Genomic DNA, 16145 nt, shown 5'->3' with positions numbered 1-16145 from the left:
TTTATTTACCATTTATATCTCAACCTTTTTGTTTTAAAATTCAGGTTTCAATCTCATTGTAATATTTTAAACTGATCATAGAATCATACTTATGAGAAAGGTTCATAAACATTTTTTCTTTCATATGATAAAAGGTTTTATCTATTTAAGATGTATTAAATGTTTATAATTTTAAAACTTCAGTTATTAGCCAGGTATATTGTTATATCTGTAATCTAAACACATGTAAAATACAGTCTGGAAGTTCAAGTGTTTAAAGCCAGATTGCCTCAAAGACAACACAAATACACATGAACATACACTCATACAATGATGATAATACTTTGCCAACTTGTGTTGCATATTTTTCTAGGCTTGATAATTGGCGCACAATGATGGATGCACATAAAAATAGAGACTTTTCACATAAGTTTTCAAGTACAACTCACCGTGAAGAGGATATGGTACTTAAACTAAGAGAGGAGGTGAATTTAAATTAATTTTGGGATAAATTTTCCATCTAATTTCATACAATGTAAATATAATGACTTTGGAAATTTTTGAAAACTTGAGGTCATATTAAAACAACTATCTTTTATTTTGAAAATGTGTCTTATTTATGTCTTGAAACATCTATGTTGTTCTAAATCCATTTGCTATGTATCCTCTTGCCCAAACTTGAGTCACAGGAACCAAGTCTCAGACTCTACATGTTCAAAAACAACAATTTTGTGTATCTTCTCCTTCTCTTGAACAAAATATGGTTCGGGCTAAATTTTATTGATCATGATTCATGAAACAGTATTTAGACCCATATAAAGACGCCATTGTGTATACCTCTAAATTTAACAGATTGAGGCAATTTATCAAAGATCTGTAATTTTTAAATAATGGATGGAATCACTAAATCTCAAAAGTAGTTTGCATATTATGGGAAAAAAATTCAGTATAGAAGGAGATGAGATGAACGTCTCCACAGAAAGAATCAAGAAGTAAACATTAGGAATCTAGGGAAAAAAAAGAAAATGAATCCAATTTTCTCAAATTAAAATAAAAGCTTGTATTTTCTTCATTTCTTGGAAGGGATACATGTACTCTAGCTTTATTTTTCACAGTTTTTATTTTTTGCTCATTTCAAATGAGTCTTCCATTTAAATTGCCTTTTATTATCTGTGAAGAAGAAATGCCTCTTGTAACAGACACAATGATTTGACAGCCATTCCAATATTAAATTAGGTAAAAGACACATGTAGAACCTCACTTATGTACCTGACAGTGCTTAAGGAGTTTTTCTGATGTGATTGGAAAAACAGTTTATAGATTCTCCTCTCTCTCTTTCTTTCTCTCCATCTCACTCTCTCTCTTTTTCTCTCTCCTCTCTCTCTGTTTCTCTCTCTCTCTCTCTCTCTCTCTCTCTCTCTCTCTCTCTCTCTCTCTCTCTGTGTGTGTGTGTTCTTTGTTTGATTTGGTTGTATTTTTCATAGATTTATGTTTATCAAAAATTCATAAATGTAATAAATGAAGGTGAGAATTAGAAAATCAGGAGTAAAGTCTGGGTTCACGCTTAAATCTATGCTGAATTCAATTGAATTCATGCTGAAATTGCTATTGGTGTTGTGTTAACTTTTTTCTGCCTACTGCCTTACTAGACAATATTGGTTGTTTTCACTCAGCTTGCAACTCTTGAAACAAAAATAGGACAAGAAGAATTCCAAAGGCAATGCCTGGAAGATGAAAATAATCTTCTGCAGCAGAAATTAAAAGATGGAAAATATCAGCAGAAGAAATGTGAAATTGTAGAGGGTAGAATAAAGCAGCTTGAAGAGAAAATCCTCAGCCTGAAGACCCATATGGACAATAACATGGTAGAGCGTAGTGAGGTGGAAAAGCTTAAGAAAGCCATTGAAGAGCAACATAGAAGTCAACTACTGGAAAAAATAAACCAAGTCAATCAATTCTTACAGGTGACTATAGTCATCTGTCTTGTGCTATAATTAACTCCACCTCAAATTTCATTTTCAATGTATTGTGTGTATGATTGTATGTATTCTTTTGTGTTTCACAGCAGTTTCTGTTGTAGATTTCTGGAAAAAGGAGCCATCCACTTCTATTAATAATCTTCTTAGTTAATTCATCTATCAGAATTCCAGTTTTCAATAGGGAACCTGTGATCTTTAAGATTACTTGAAAAACTGTGGGAAAGAAAATAATTGTTATTTGGATACGACAATGTTGTTTATAAGTTCAATGGTTTACTACAAAACTGTATTATGTTATTAATTTTTGCTTTATTATATGAATATTTCAGGTATGAGGATATAGTTCTATGGTTGGATATCTCTTTGTTATCCACAAGTACCTGGGTTCAGTCTACAGCACCACAGAAAGAATTCATTAAAAAATTCTGCTTAAACACACTTGATGCTGATGATAAAGAATTTGAACTCCAACCCCTTTCTCTTTCATTTAAAATATTCTCTGCCTTCCTTGTGAATTCAAATGTAAAGAAAATTACACAATAATTTGTTGGATGGTTATGTTTCAAATAACCTTTTCCTTTATTTAGAATATATACAATGATATTTGTAATTTCAACAGAATTTTTCTGTTTTTTGAAGTCATTTATTTAATTTAATCTTGATAAATTCAAATACATAGTATTTTGATCACATCAGCCACTCCTTCTAATCTCTTTGAACTCTCCTTAGACGTCCTATTTTAACATGTATCTTTTTAATGTTCTTTAGGAAGATGCTGCCTCTAACCAACAGACAGAGCAGGAAAAACAAAATTATATACTTTTACTGGAGGATGAACTTAAGAATATTGAATCAGAGTTGGTGGAAGTAAGATCACGTACAATTTCTCTGAACAGAGAAATGAGATTATACAAAAATAAATATAGAGCTGAATTGAAAACTGGAGAATCAGTAAGTCAGAGCATAGAATCCTAGAAAGCCAGTGTCCTGAATTTAAACTGTATTCTGTAGTCAGATGACTCATGTGATTATTAGAGTCTGAAAGAACATTACCTTCAAGAAATAATATCCATAAGTGTACTTTCCTTTAAAACACTTGTGGAGGACAGACAGGATTCCTCAACTGCTGTGCTAGATCAGATGCAACTTTCTTCCCTTTTAATAAGTACATAAGTTAACTTGAGGTGTGTACATTCAGCAAAGTACACATACAGCTTGTTAATTCCTAATTCCTAATCCATAGAGCTGTAATTTTGGGATTCTTCTCATCAATGTTCTCTTAAGTAGAAGTGTTTGAAGAAAGGTTATAATAGAGACACAAAGGATGTAGCTTGCACCCCAAAGTCTATTATTCTGGCTCTTGGGATGTTATCTATCTGTAATAGGCAGTTTTGGTGTTACCTGGAGGGAATCTGGAGGCAAACTGTACATTAAAGCTTTCCTACTTTACACAAAGAACTACACTTGCTGTTGACCTTAAGGACTACTTCAGGTGTGAAGGGAAGTATAGTTTATGGAGTGGCTAAACACAACTGAGCATACAGTATAGAATGGAGGGCTGCATGAATGGCAAAAAGGGCAGGTCCCACATCTAATAACTCAATGAAGATTTTATGGACTACTGGCCTCAGGGGGTAGGCTTAATTAATTTTTTGATCACTGGCTCAGCTATTGAGTTTCCCCTAAATCTTGTTGCTCATAATATCTCCAAGTAACTGTAGAAAGTATGGAGAGTGAGAACAAATTATTGATAATATTTGGGGAATAGTTCCATATTCCTAACATAGCTCACCAAATACATTCAGTAAAATATTTCACTTTGCCATTTAATTTTATATTTGAAGTAGATATGTTTTATAGATTTATGCATATTTAAATGCCCACAACTATGAAGCAAATTAATGTATTAACAAATTCAACATTCCTTAACTTGTTATACTTTAAATATAGTGGCATCAGGAATGTTTTAAGTACAACCCTTCTAAAAGGCAGTAGAGTTGCTTATAAAGTCAAACTTCTTTGCTTACCTTTTCAATCTCTCTAAAGTTTTTGAATGCCATACTTTAGGGTAGCCCACATGCTAAGCAGATGGTCAGTAAACAATACAATGAATGCTATTTTGTATTATTTTTAACATATTGCTTTCCTTATGGTTTTTAAATTTAATATTTACTTGCTCAATTTACATCCTGTACAATGCTGCCCTCCTGGTCACCTCTTCTCACAATCATTCCCTCTTCCCTCACTCCCCTTGACATATGAGTGGGTGGGGACACTTCAAGGCTCTGTAGGGCTATGTTCTTCCTCTCTCACTGGGGCCAGACAAGACAGCCCAGTTAGATGAACCTATCCCACGCCAGACAACAGCTTTTGCAATAGCCCCAACTCCAGTTGTTCAGGACCCACATAAAGACCAAGCTGCACATCTGCTACATATGTGTAGGGAGGCCCAGGTCCTGCCTGTGTATATTCTTTGGTTGGTGTTTCAGTCTCTGAGATTCCCAAGGGTCCACCTAGAATTATTGGTATTCTTATCCCCTTATGGGCTGCAATCATTCCTCCTATTCTTTCTTAAGAAGCTCCAAGCCCCAACCACTATTTGACTATAGTTGTGGGCATCTGTGTGATTCAGTTGATTGTTTGAGCCTTACAAAAGACTGTCATGCTAGATTCTAGCCTGCAAGCATAACAGAGTAGCATCAATCGTGTCAGGGATTGGTGCTTGTTTCTGGGACGGGTTTCAAGTTGGGCTGGTTATTGGTTGGCTGTTCCCTCAAACTCTGCTCCATTTAGAGTTCTTGTAATTCTTGTAAAAAGGATAAGTTTTCGCATTAAAAGTTTTGTGGGTGGGTTGCTGTCCCTGTTACCAGACTGGAGATCCTGCCTGGCCACTAGGAGGACAGCCTCCTAAGGCTCCATATCTTCAATGTTGTGAGTCTCAGCTAAGGATTATCCCCCCCACACACACACACTGATTCTTGAGCTACTCTGCTATCCCAGTTCTCTGTCTTTCCTGGAGATCCATCCTGTCTCCACTATCTCCTGTAATTTGCAGATTTTCATAAATTCTTATGGGAATCCTGACATCCCTCAAGCCCTTCCACTACTCCTGCACATGCCAACCCACACTCCTTATTATCCACTCCCACCAATTCCTTTCATCTGCCTTCCACCACTATTCCATTCTCCCTTCCAAGTGAGATGTAAACACCCATCCATTTTTAATTATTCTACAAAATGTGATTACTGCTGGTCTTATATTTATTGATGTGGGGCCATCTCCTGAATGGTGATCAACCTCTCAGTATCTATACTCCCCCACCCACCCAAATTCACCCATCATCACCAGCCATCCACTAATAATATCTCCTCAGAAATGGATGAAGCCTCATGTGACATTCCTCTATACATTCTTTCATTCTGATTACTCACTGAATGTTGTGTGTAGGTAACCATAGCTTGCTGTGAGTACTTGAAAGTTGGTTTCCGTTTTGTTCAACTGAAATTGTACTTCAACTTACAAAAGAAGATTTGCAATTTTATGGTCCATTTGTCTATTGTTGATCTTAGAGGATAAGCCATTGGTGTTTTGTTCAGAAAATTTTCTCCTGTGTGCACATTGTCCAGGCTCTTTCCTACTTCCTCCTCTATTAGTTTCAGTGTATCTGGTTTTAGGTGGAGGTTCTCGATCCACTTGGACTTGAGGCTTGTAGAAGAGATAAGAATGGATCAATTTGCATTCTTCTACATGTTGACCTCCAGTTGAGCCAGCACCATTTGTTGAAAATGCTGTCTTTTTTCCCACTGGATAGTTTTAGATGCAGGTTCTGGTTTTGTTGATTCTTTGTATAGTTCCTTTTGTTTCTATTTGGCTGATTTCAGCCCTGAGTTTTCCTTATTTCCTGCCTTCTACTACTCTTGTGTGTATTTGCTTCTTTTTCTTCTAGAGGTTTCAGATGCTATGTGAACCTGCTAGTGTATGTTATCTCAAGTTTCTATTTAGAGGCACTTAGACCTATGAATTTTCCTCTTAGCCCTGCTTTCATTGTGTTCCATAAGTTTTGATATACTGTACCTTCATTTCATGGGTGGGTGGGGGAACAATCTCGTTGAAGCAGGAGTAGGTGGGAAGGGATAGTGAGTTTCCGGGGAAAACACTTGGAAAGGGGACAACATGTGAAATGCAAATAAAGAAATTATCTAATAAAACAATAAAAAAGAAATGTTTTTATTTTTAAATAATATAATATGGCCTATTAGAATTTAAGTATATTACTATATATATATATATATATATATATATATATATATATATATTATATAAAGATACTTATGAACTAATTAGGAGTTTGTCAAATTAATAATATATAACCTCATTGTAGAAATCAGTTTTCTTTTTGCACACCAGAAAGAATGAAATTACAAAAATTCCATTTGCAGTAGCATCAAATAGAGTATTTTTTCAGAAAATTGCATGTTAGTTCTAACTTTGAAAATGATGAAAATGTTAAATTACTTATTAGTAAAGAAACCAAATTAGATTACATATAATGTCTTCTCTTCAAATTTACTGTTCAAAATCTAATGAGGAAGAGACTCTGTTAATGGCTTGTAGACCAATAGAATAAAATGGAGAGCCCAGAAAATTAAACCAGATATTAGGTCAGTTGGCATTTACAGAAGTAGCAAGGACATTTAGCAAAGCTGCACAATATGCAAAGACCACAGTTATACATTCTACTTATATATCGTAATTATATATATATATATTGTATTTATATATTGTAAATATTTACCTAATGCCATCCATAAAAATTAGTTCATGGATGTAAGTTCAAGAGCTAAAATTAAGAAACTTGAAGTTGTAAAAGAAAAAAATCTTTATGATTCTGTGTCAGAAAGTGTCCCTTAGATATACCACTAAAACCTAGATTTTAAAATGAACAGCCTAATAATGATTGAACTGCCAAGCTATGCCCACTGGTGTGATAGTGGCATGAATGGCATGGATTTAATACTCACTCTGCAAGATGGAATCTATTCCTGATATTGTTAACTAGGCCAAAACTTGCTGAATGCTATGGTCATAGATATGGGGGAGACCTAATATTATTATTTTTCAGTAAGATCATTGTACTAAATTGTCCCTTAAGTTCCCATCTTTATACTCATAGATTAGTGTATCTCTCAACCCTCATTGAAGGAATTTCCTTTGGCAGATGGTGATTAAGACAGAGAACAGTAGCTGTTGAGTGTATTACAATCAATACCACTCATTTTCCTCCCAAGATTTTGGGATTATCGAATAGAGGACTGAAGGAGTGTAAGCAGTAGAGAGTGGACATCTGCAGTAAAGTTTTACTTATTGATCATGGTAGGACAATTGTGTACATGAGCTCACAGATGCTATGACTTCATGCACAACACCTGTATAAGATGAAGGCAGTCAAAATTCCAGTCAAAAAGCCCTATCCTTGTCTGAGAATCTATTTGGTAATTAATGGCTACTGAACAAGGTTGAGTAGCTTTTCTTCAAATATGCTGCCACTGAAAAGTTACCATGTTTAGTAGATGGTTATGCACTCTTGAATAAACAAACAGCACTAATTAGACTCCTTGGTTATGAAACAGACGTGCACACAAGACTGCCTACAAACACGTATGTGCACACACACACACACACACACACACACCCACAAACACAGGGGCAGGGAGAAACTTGAATTTGGATGGAATAGGGGAAAAACTTGAAGTATGAATATGGAGAGTGAGTTTGATAAAAACACATTGTATGTATACATTAATTTTTCAATAAAATTGTGCCTATGGAAAAAATATACTAGTAACTTAAACTTCAGCAAACTAAGAAATCTTGAGCTTCTTGATAGAAATGAAATGATAAAACACAGATAAGAAAGCAGACAGAAGATTTTGAATAGATTTACAAGTGTTGCTTTCATATTTGTTACTTATATATCATAAATATCTCATAATATATATATATATATAGAGAGAGAGAGAAATACTCTATATTGTGATAAAGAATCCTTTTGAAACTGTCACTATTTTGAATATATATTTTCCTGAAGAAATAGAATTTGTCATAAAAACAGCAAATTTGCCTAACATGATTAAACTTAGGGGAAAGTAAATTTAAACCAGTAGATTCCATTTTTTACTTCTGTAGTAGTTTTAATTCTGTTTATTATTTTTTAAAGGCAGATATAAGTATTCTTGAAGATTTGGAGAAAGAGAATGATCCCACACAGCTGGAGTGAATGCAGTATTGGATATTACATTTCAAATATGTTGTAAATTTCTTAACAATTAAAATAAATGAAATCCAAGTGCCGAACAATTCCACTTCTCAGTGCATTCAGTTATTTATTTATTTATTTATTTATTGGTTTTTTGAGACAGGGTTTCTCTGTATAGCCGTGGCTGTCCTGGAACTCACTCTGTAGACCAGGCTGGCCTCGAACTCAGAAATCCACCTGCCTCTGCCTCCCAAGTGCTAGGATCAAAGGCGTGTGCCACTACTGTCCTGCTTTCTCAGTAGATTTTAAGGTGAAATAAAAATATATATCACACATTATGGGTGTTCATGACAGTATTATTCATAATAGCCAAAAGATACAGACTGCCTTAATGCACATCAGTTGACAAATGGATGTAAAAATGTAACACACTATACAAATTCCATTTAGCAGCTAAAATATATGGACTGCAATTTGGATCGTGACAATTTCTGTATTGTGTTTATAGTCGAATAACTCTGAATGTACTCAAAGTTATTGACAGAAAGGATAAGTACATTGTTACGGGTAGTTTTGATTTTCTTTCTGACACAATGTAGAATCAGTTTAGAAATGTGTCTTCAATGAGAAATTTCCTAGATTAAGTTGGCCTGAGGTCATTCCTGTGTAGGCTTTTCTGAATTTGGGTCACTACGGTTTGAAAGACTTACTATGAATTTGGACTGCCCCATTCTTGGGCTGGGCCCAGGGTTATTGAAGTCTACACTGACTGTAGTATTAGCATGCATGCATTCATTGTTCCTGTCTGTGGGTGGACTATGACTAGCTACCACAGGTTCCTGTTCCTTATTGGTTTCCCTGAGATAATAGAATGTAACTTGGGCTTTGTAGCTAAACAAATCATTTCTATGTTAAAAAAAAAAGAAAATCAGGAAATCTAATGAGTGAATTGATAGAATTAATGAAGGAAACTGTATATTAAAACACTTCAGTTACTTGGGCTAGAGAGATGGCTCAGCAGTTAAGAGTTCTTGCGTTCTTCTGGAGGTCTGTGGTGCAGTGAGCTGTGAGAGGCAGTGGGGTACCCAGTTGAGTCTGCTTTGAACCTCGTTGATCCTAATGGGATGGTAGGATTTTGTCCATGCTCCTGAGCCCTGGTCCCTTTCACTTATCCATAGCCCCTCCCAAACAAAGGTTTGTGGCCTTAGATCACATAGCACAAGTAGCACAGGTAGAGGGCATGACTACAGGTTGCAGAGCCTCAAGAGATCTTCATATTAATGAGATACCTAAAGGCCAGAGTGCATAGCCAGTTAAGCATTTCTTTCCAGACCCTCCTCCTAGCAAAAGATATTTAACCTAAGGCCTGCGCTGAGGGCATGGGGTACAGCTTCATCCACTTTCCTGACAATAAATCTTTTAAAACCCTAGACTACCTCTCATCTTTGGGGCCTGCTGTGGAGAACCATAGAAGGGCCCTTCAACCAATGAGCCACCGCCTAATCTCCTACCAGAGGACTTCTCTACTTTCCAGCCATGGAGGCCTGCCAACTCAAGCAAGCTAGCCAAAGCCAGCCATGACCTAGCCAAGTGAGTTGCCTTGACCAAGAGTCTCATCCATCCCACGGGGCACCACTGGAGCTTCTGCCCCTCATCTTTCTCGGCTGTGGGCTGGTCCAGCCTGTATTCCCCCATCTGTGTCCTATGTCCTTTTGTAGTCTCCCTGCAGTACCTGGGTGCGCGAGGGCTAAGACCACTGGTCACTCGCAGCCTCTTTGGCCCAGATATCCTTGACCCAAGAGCTCTGCCCCCATGTGGTCTCACTGAGATCTTACCATGCCAGGAGTGGTGTTCTGCAATTTTTACAGCCTGACTTCTACCTAATGCCTGGTGGAGTGAATTCGGTCAAATTCTCACACTTCTGCACCTCCATTGGGCAGCAGTTCGAGATGCCTGGGGGACAGACACGAGGGAACCACCACTCAGCCCAACAGAACCCACATCCACGCAGGCACCACAGCCCCGCAGAGGTCTTAGTATTAATTCTCAGCATCCACACACAGACATACATACAGACAGGACACTCTTTCCCTTAAGAGAAAAGACTTAAAGTCAGTTATATTACTTTTCATTAAAGATCACTGAAGAAGTTGATAAGCAGAAGGTCATCAGATTGCAATCAGCAGAAAACCTGAATGACAGTTGGGTGCATGCATCAGAAGACCAGGTTCAAAGTGTGGTTCATGCTTCAGAAAATGGAAATCACAGTGCAATTCATGTACCAGAAAACCTGAATCTCAGTTCGGCGTACACATCAGAAAATGAGAGTCAAACTGAGGAGCCTGCAGCTCACAACCTGATGAACAGTGTGGTGCATTAACAGAAAAACTGAATCGCATGGCTGCAGCCCTCGGTCTACAAAACAGGATGTGAAAACTGAAGAGCAGGCGGTTCCTGTTGAGGAGAATGGAGAAGATATGATGATGGGTAAGGCCACAGTGACACTGAACAGTAGATGTTACTTCTAGTGATGCTCATAGGAACGACGACCACGTTGGATACATCTTAAACCTGGCACCATCAGACTTCCATGACCATAAGATGCTGATAATCAATCAGATGCTGTTGTTTCCAATTCTGTGGACATGTTTTTTGTTGTTGTTGTTTTTTTGTTTTTTTGGGTTTTGGTTTTTTTTTTTTTTTGTAAAAGACAACCACAGTTGGCAAACGTATGTGACAACTAACACTCTAGAAGCCAGGGTAAAAGGGAGTTTTGATTGGAAATTAGAATAGTAAAGAATGTTTTGACAGTGTTTTGACAATATTGCAGAGTTATTGAGTGTGTGATGTTGCAAGCATAAAAGGCTTGCCTCCCTGCACTAAACTTTTCCTCGACATGTATTATTTCTCAGTACTTGTAGAATGTGTCAAGGTAGCTAACCATCAAATGACATCTACTGAGGAATATTTAGAAAGTGTACACACAGCCACATGCAGACACAGAAGACACACACACACACCTACACATATTGCCAAAAGAAACACACAAACACATCCATATACACACGTGCACACACACATACACACACTACACACTTGCACTCACATACACCATACACACACTCACACAAAATAAACACTCTTGAAAGTGACAGCAGTCTACAGAATAAAATTATTGGATGTTCAAATGCAAATGTAGAGGTTTGCATTTATATTAATGGACCCATTAGTTGAAGCAGTTTTTTTTACATTAGGGGAAATGAATGGTTATTGACAGTATGTTACTTTATAACTCCTATGGCCTGCTGATAAAATAAATATATGTTTAATATCACCCTTTTTCTTGAATTATGAATTGTGAGTTATCATTAATGAAATAACTAATTAAATTTATCAAAATCCTCACAATTATTAAATAGAGAACACTGAACTCCCTAACTTTATTCCTTTTACACAGTAGTATAATAGATACATTTAGTTGGTATGAAGAACAAATAAACATATTAATAGTATATCAAAACTTAGTTTCAATAGATAAGCCATTATCCAATTAAAAAGTGTGTATACAAATTCATTAGTAATTTTCTATATGGGCCAAAGATTTTCATTCATAATCTGATTCTGTTCATTGTTAATAGTAGCTGAAGATATTTAATATCAGAGTTTCTTTAAAGCAGAGATGTGGAAATTCATACTTTAGTAGTTTATTTAAAATAAACGGCATAATCATTTTGTCTCAACATATATTCATTTCCTATTAAAATGCATCATTAAATGAAAGTGCATTTTGAAAAGATTTTTTTTCTTCAGTTTTTTTTTTTTACTGTTTTCTGCAACTTTTTTCAATCTTTGTTTGATGGTAAATACCTAACATTCTCAATACTCATTAATTTCAGGAATGGGGATTGCCTTAAGATTTTTGTAAGCCTGAATTAGTACTAGGACAGACTTAAGCAGGGATACATAGAAGACCCAAGACTATCGTTACACTTAACACATACACACAGACACACACACACACACACAAACACACACACATACACACACACACACACACACACACACACACACACACATATATATATATATATATATATATATATATATATATATACACATAATACACATGTATGTATGTATTCAGCTAAAATTCTAATAACTCTAAAGCACTCATAACTTAAAAATTGATGCTATTATTTATGAATCTCACATATATGGATAATTTTAATTCATATAATCCCATTCTTGACATCCAACATACATTTGAGATCTCTTCCCAATTTCATGTCTCCTCTTTTTCTCCCCTTTCCTCCTATTCCTCCTCTTCTCCATGTTCTTGTCCATTCTTAATTATTCTAAGTGTGATTCCTGCTGTTCATGATATTTATTGATGTAGGGGCCATCTCCTGAATTGTGATCAACTTCTCAGTATCTACACTCACTCTCCCCCAAAAGATTCACCCTTCATCACCAGCCATCAACTACCAATATCTCCTCATAAAAGTATGAAGTCCTTACTAGAAGAAACTTTGTTTTACAGAATAATCTTTTCAATTTTATGAGTTCCCATTTGTGTATTGTTGATTTTCAAGCCTAAGCCATTATTATTTCATTCAGAAAATTTTTGCCTTGTGTGCACATTTTCCAGGGTCTTTGCCACTTTCTCTTCTACTAGTTTCAGTGTATCTAGTTTTATGTGGAGATTCTTGATCCACTTGAACTTGAGGCTTGTAAAAGAGATAAGAATGGATCAATTTGCATTCTTCTACATTCTGACCTCCAGTAGAGCCAGCACCATTTGTTGAAAATGCTGTCTTTCGCTGATATGGAGGACAGGAAGGGAAAGCTGACAGCAGCCTGATAAGTCTGTCTCCTTAGAGGTCCCCCAGATGTCTGACATACCCAGAGGCAGATACTCAAAGCTAACCATTAATCTGATCAAAGGTTCCCAATGGAGAAGTTAGAGAGTAAACTGAAGGAGCCTAAAGAGTTGGTGGCCCCATGAGGAGAGCAACAATACCAACCAGCCAGAGCTCCCCAGGGTCTAAACCACCAGCCTAGGAGCACATATGGAGGGACACATGACTCCAGCTATATATGTAGGGGAAGATGGCTTTGTTGGGCATAGGTGGGAGAGGAGATCTTTGGTCCCATGAAGGCTGAACACTTAGTGGTGGGGATCTGAGGGTGGGGAGGGGGAGTGGGGGGTAGGTGGGTGCATACCCTCATAGAAGCAGGAGAAGGGGGATGGGATAAGGGGTTCCTGGTGGTGGGAGGAATGTGGTAAGGGGATAAAATTTGAAATGTAAATATTATATCCAATAAAAGAGGGGAAAAAAAGAAAAGTGGTTAGAACCAACATCCTTAATAAAATGTCAGACCTCTTAAAAAAAACTATCTTGATACTAAAATTTGTTTTGAGAATTGTATATTGAAGAATGATCAGCCTTGGTGTATCTACTTATCAAGCAAGCTGGGCAGACCTGCTCAAACTTCTGATGTCCTGGAATTCAATCTGGATGCAATGAAGACACAGCATCAGAGGCTTATCAATTTACTCTTACCCCCACTCCTCTTCTAATATCTCAATGCCCATAATCAGCTTGAAGAAGCTAATGAAGAGTCAGCACCCCTATTCCCTGGACTTGGGGACTGAGGTGGTAAATGTTGGGCTGCCTTTCTAGGGAAAAGTAGTGGTTTTGTGGGAATAGAGAGGATTAGCTAGGATTTATTGCATAGCTATAACCTATTAGTAGAAATCTGTACAATTATTATCAAGATGAAGATATAATTTCTTAAATGGCACCAATTTACTTTGATTACAATTTTAAGGTTTTCACTGGTACGAGCTTCTTATTGATATAAAAGTGAGATGAATATTGTTACTCTCATAGGCATTGTACCAATATAACACATTTAAAAAATACAAGGCTTAGACACAGTCCTTCTTTAACTTTTTTAACAGATTTGCAATGGTTAGCCTGTGAGTTAAGGGACTATAGCAAATTCATGGCTTGGTGTTTGTTGTTAGGGTGTTTTCTATATTTTATGTAGAAATAGCTGAGTGGAGTTAAGAGACAACAGTCCAGATTAACTTACATGGATAGTCGGTTTTCAAACGTCAGAAGTCCACAGAATTGATTTTACAAACATTTCTGTATTAATGTTCATTTTGATTAGAGACCTGTCTGCTCCTGACAGCTTCCTGTATTGAATTCTAAGAAGAAATTGAGCATCTTTGGAGTTACTCCAGTTGTGGGGAGACAGCCACTAGACCAGAATTGCCTCTTTCCAACAACAGACAAATTACTGTCTAGAAAAGGACACACTTGCAGAATAGTTGACTGATTATATCTGCTTAGACAGAGCAATCAGCCCTTAATAATTCTGCAGCACTAAGGTCTGTGTCAGTTGATCCTGGGCCAGAAGGCTGAAGAACACATGCTCCAACGATTTGTAGTATAGGGAGTGTCCAGGTGTTCAGAGGTCTCTATAAATTTTCTAAGTTTTAGAAGCTATGCTTTGTGCTTCCCACAATTATAGTTAACTCAGTCATTCTGGATTTCTGATGGGGTTGAAAACTTATAGCCTCATTGCCAATCCTGGCTATTTACCTTGAGAGAAAAGATTTGAGTGGATGGTTTTCAGTTGACATTCATTCTAAAGCTGAGGAAAAAGCCAGGTTCAGAACTAAGTATTCTAGTTAGGATAGATGACAGAGGTTCTGGTTAGTCAACAAAATGATGGACTGGGTATTAGGACTATCTTGTACCTCACTGGTACAAATTGGCATAATTATGCTCTAATTGTATTTTGAGAGAAAAGTTTTATTTTAACAGGAAAGGTGATAAGTAGGAGGAACTAAGTTGGGAGGAGTACTGAGAGGAAGAGAAGGAGTAAAGAGAGGAGGAGAAAAAGGAGAGGAGAAGCTAGGTGATGAGAGAGAGAAAGAGGGGGGGAGACAGGGAGGTAGATGTTCACGTGTCTCCACCACTCAAAGATAGTTGATTTATCTAGGTTGGGTAGTGGGTTACACCTCTGATTGAACATTACCAAATTTATAAAGCCTTTGATTAACATTTATAAAAAATATATAAGTACAAAAAGGGAAAGGGGGCATGGGATAGGGGTTTTCTAAGGGGGGGCGGGAATGGGGAAAGGGGATGGCATCTGAAGTGTAAATAAAATATCCAATAAAACATAAAAAAAGGAAATAAAGAAAATGATGTCTTTTTCTACTGGATGGTTTTAGAAGAGCCCCTGGTGTTGTAGATTCTTTGTATAGTTCTTTTTGTTTTTACTTGTTTATTTCAGGCTGAGTTTGATTATTTCCTACCTTCTTCTACTCTTGTGTGTATTTGCTTCTTCTTCTTCTATAGCTTTGAAATGTGCTGAAATCTGCTAGTGTATTCCTTCTCCAGTTTCTTTTTGTGGCATTTAGAGCTATAAATTTTCTCTTAGCCCTGATTTTATTGTATGCTATAAGTTTCCATATGATGTACCTTCATTTCATGGGTGGGGTGGGGGAATACACTCATAGAATCAAGAGGATGGGGAGAAGGAAAAGAGAGTTTCAAGGGAGAAAACCAGGCAAAAGAATGACATTTGCAATGTAAATAATGTAAGTATCTAAAAAAAAATTTTAAATGATTTTTATTTGTAGGTAATATAATATGGCCTATAGGAATTTAAGTATATATATATATATATATATATATATATATATTATATATATATATATATATTTAACACACTTATGAACTAATTGGCAGGATGGCATATTAGCTATATATAAACACACTGTAGAAATCAATATTCTTTTTGTATACTAGAAAAAATGAAATTACAAAAATTCCATTTGCAGTAGCATTAAAATAGTATTTTCTTTAGAAACTGGTACATTAATTCAAACATTAGAAATGATGCAAAA

General features: G+C 36.4%; 1 protein-coding gene across 1 annotated transcript in view; it reads left to right on the top strand.

The window, feature by feature from the left end:
• LOC143438427 (uncharacterized) overlaps positions 1–8320 on the top strand; it is a 53851-nt gene extending 45531 nt beyond the window's left edge. Inside the window, exons 14-17 of the mRNA XM_076923978.1 lie at positions 353–464; positions 1653–1943; positions 2727–2909; positions 8177–8320. Coding sequence (XP_076780093.1) covers positions 353–464; positions 1653–1943; positions 2727–2909; positions 8177–8236 — 646 coding nt within the window. The 3' untranslated portion in view covers positions 8237–8320. The remainder of the gene's footprint in view (positions 1–352; positions 465–1652; positions 1944–2726; positions 2910–8176) is intronic.
• Positions 8321–16145: the final 7825 nt, after the last annotated feature.

This window comes from Arvicanthis niloticus, chromosome 25, assembly GCF_011762505.2.
Source record: "Arvicanthis niloticus isolate mArvNil1 chromosome 25, mArvNil1.pat.X, whole genome shotgun sequence".
NCBI lineage: Eukaryota > Metazoa > Chordata > Mammalia > Rodentia > Muridae > Arvicanthis > Arvicanthis niloticus.
The sequence above is the reverse complement of the archived record's forward strand: the minus strand, read 5'-3'. Positions and strand labels throughout refer to the sequence as shown.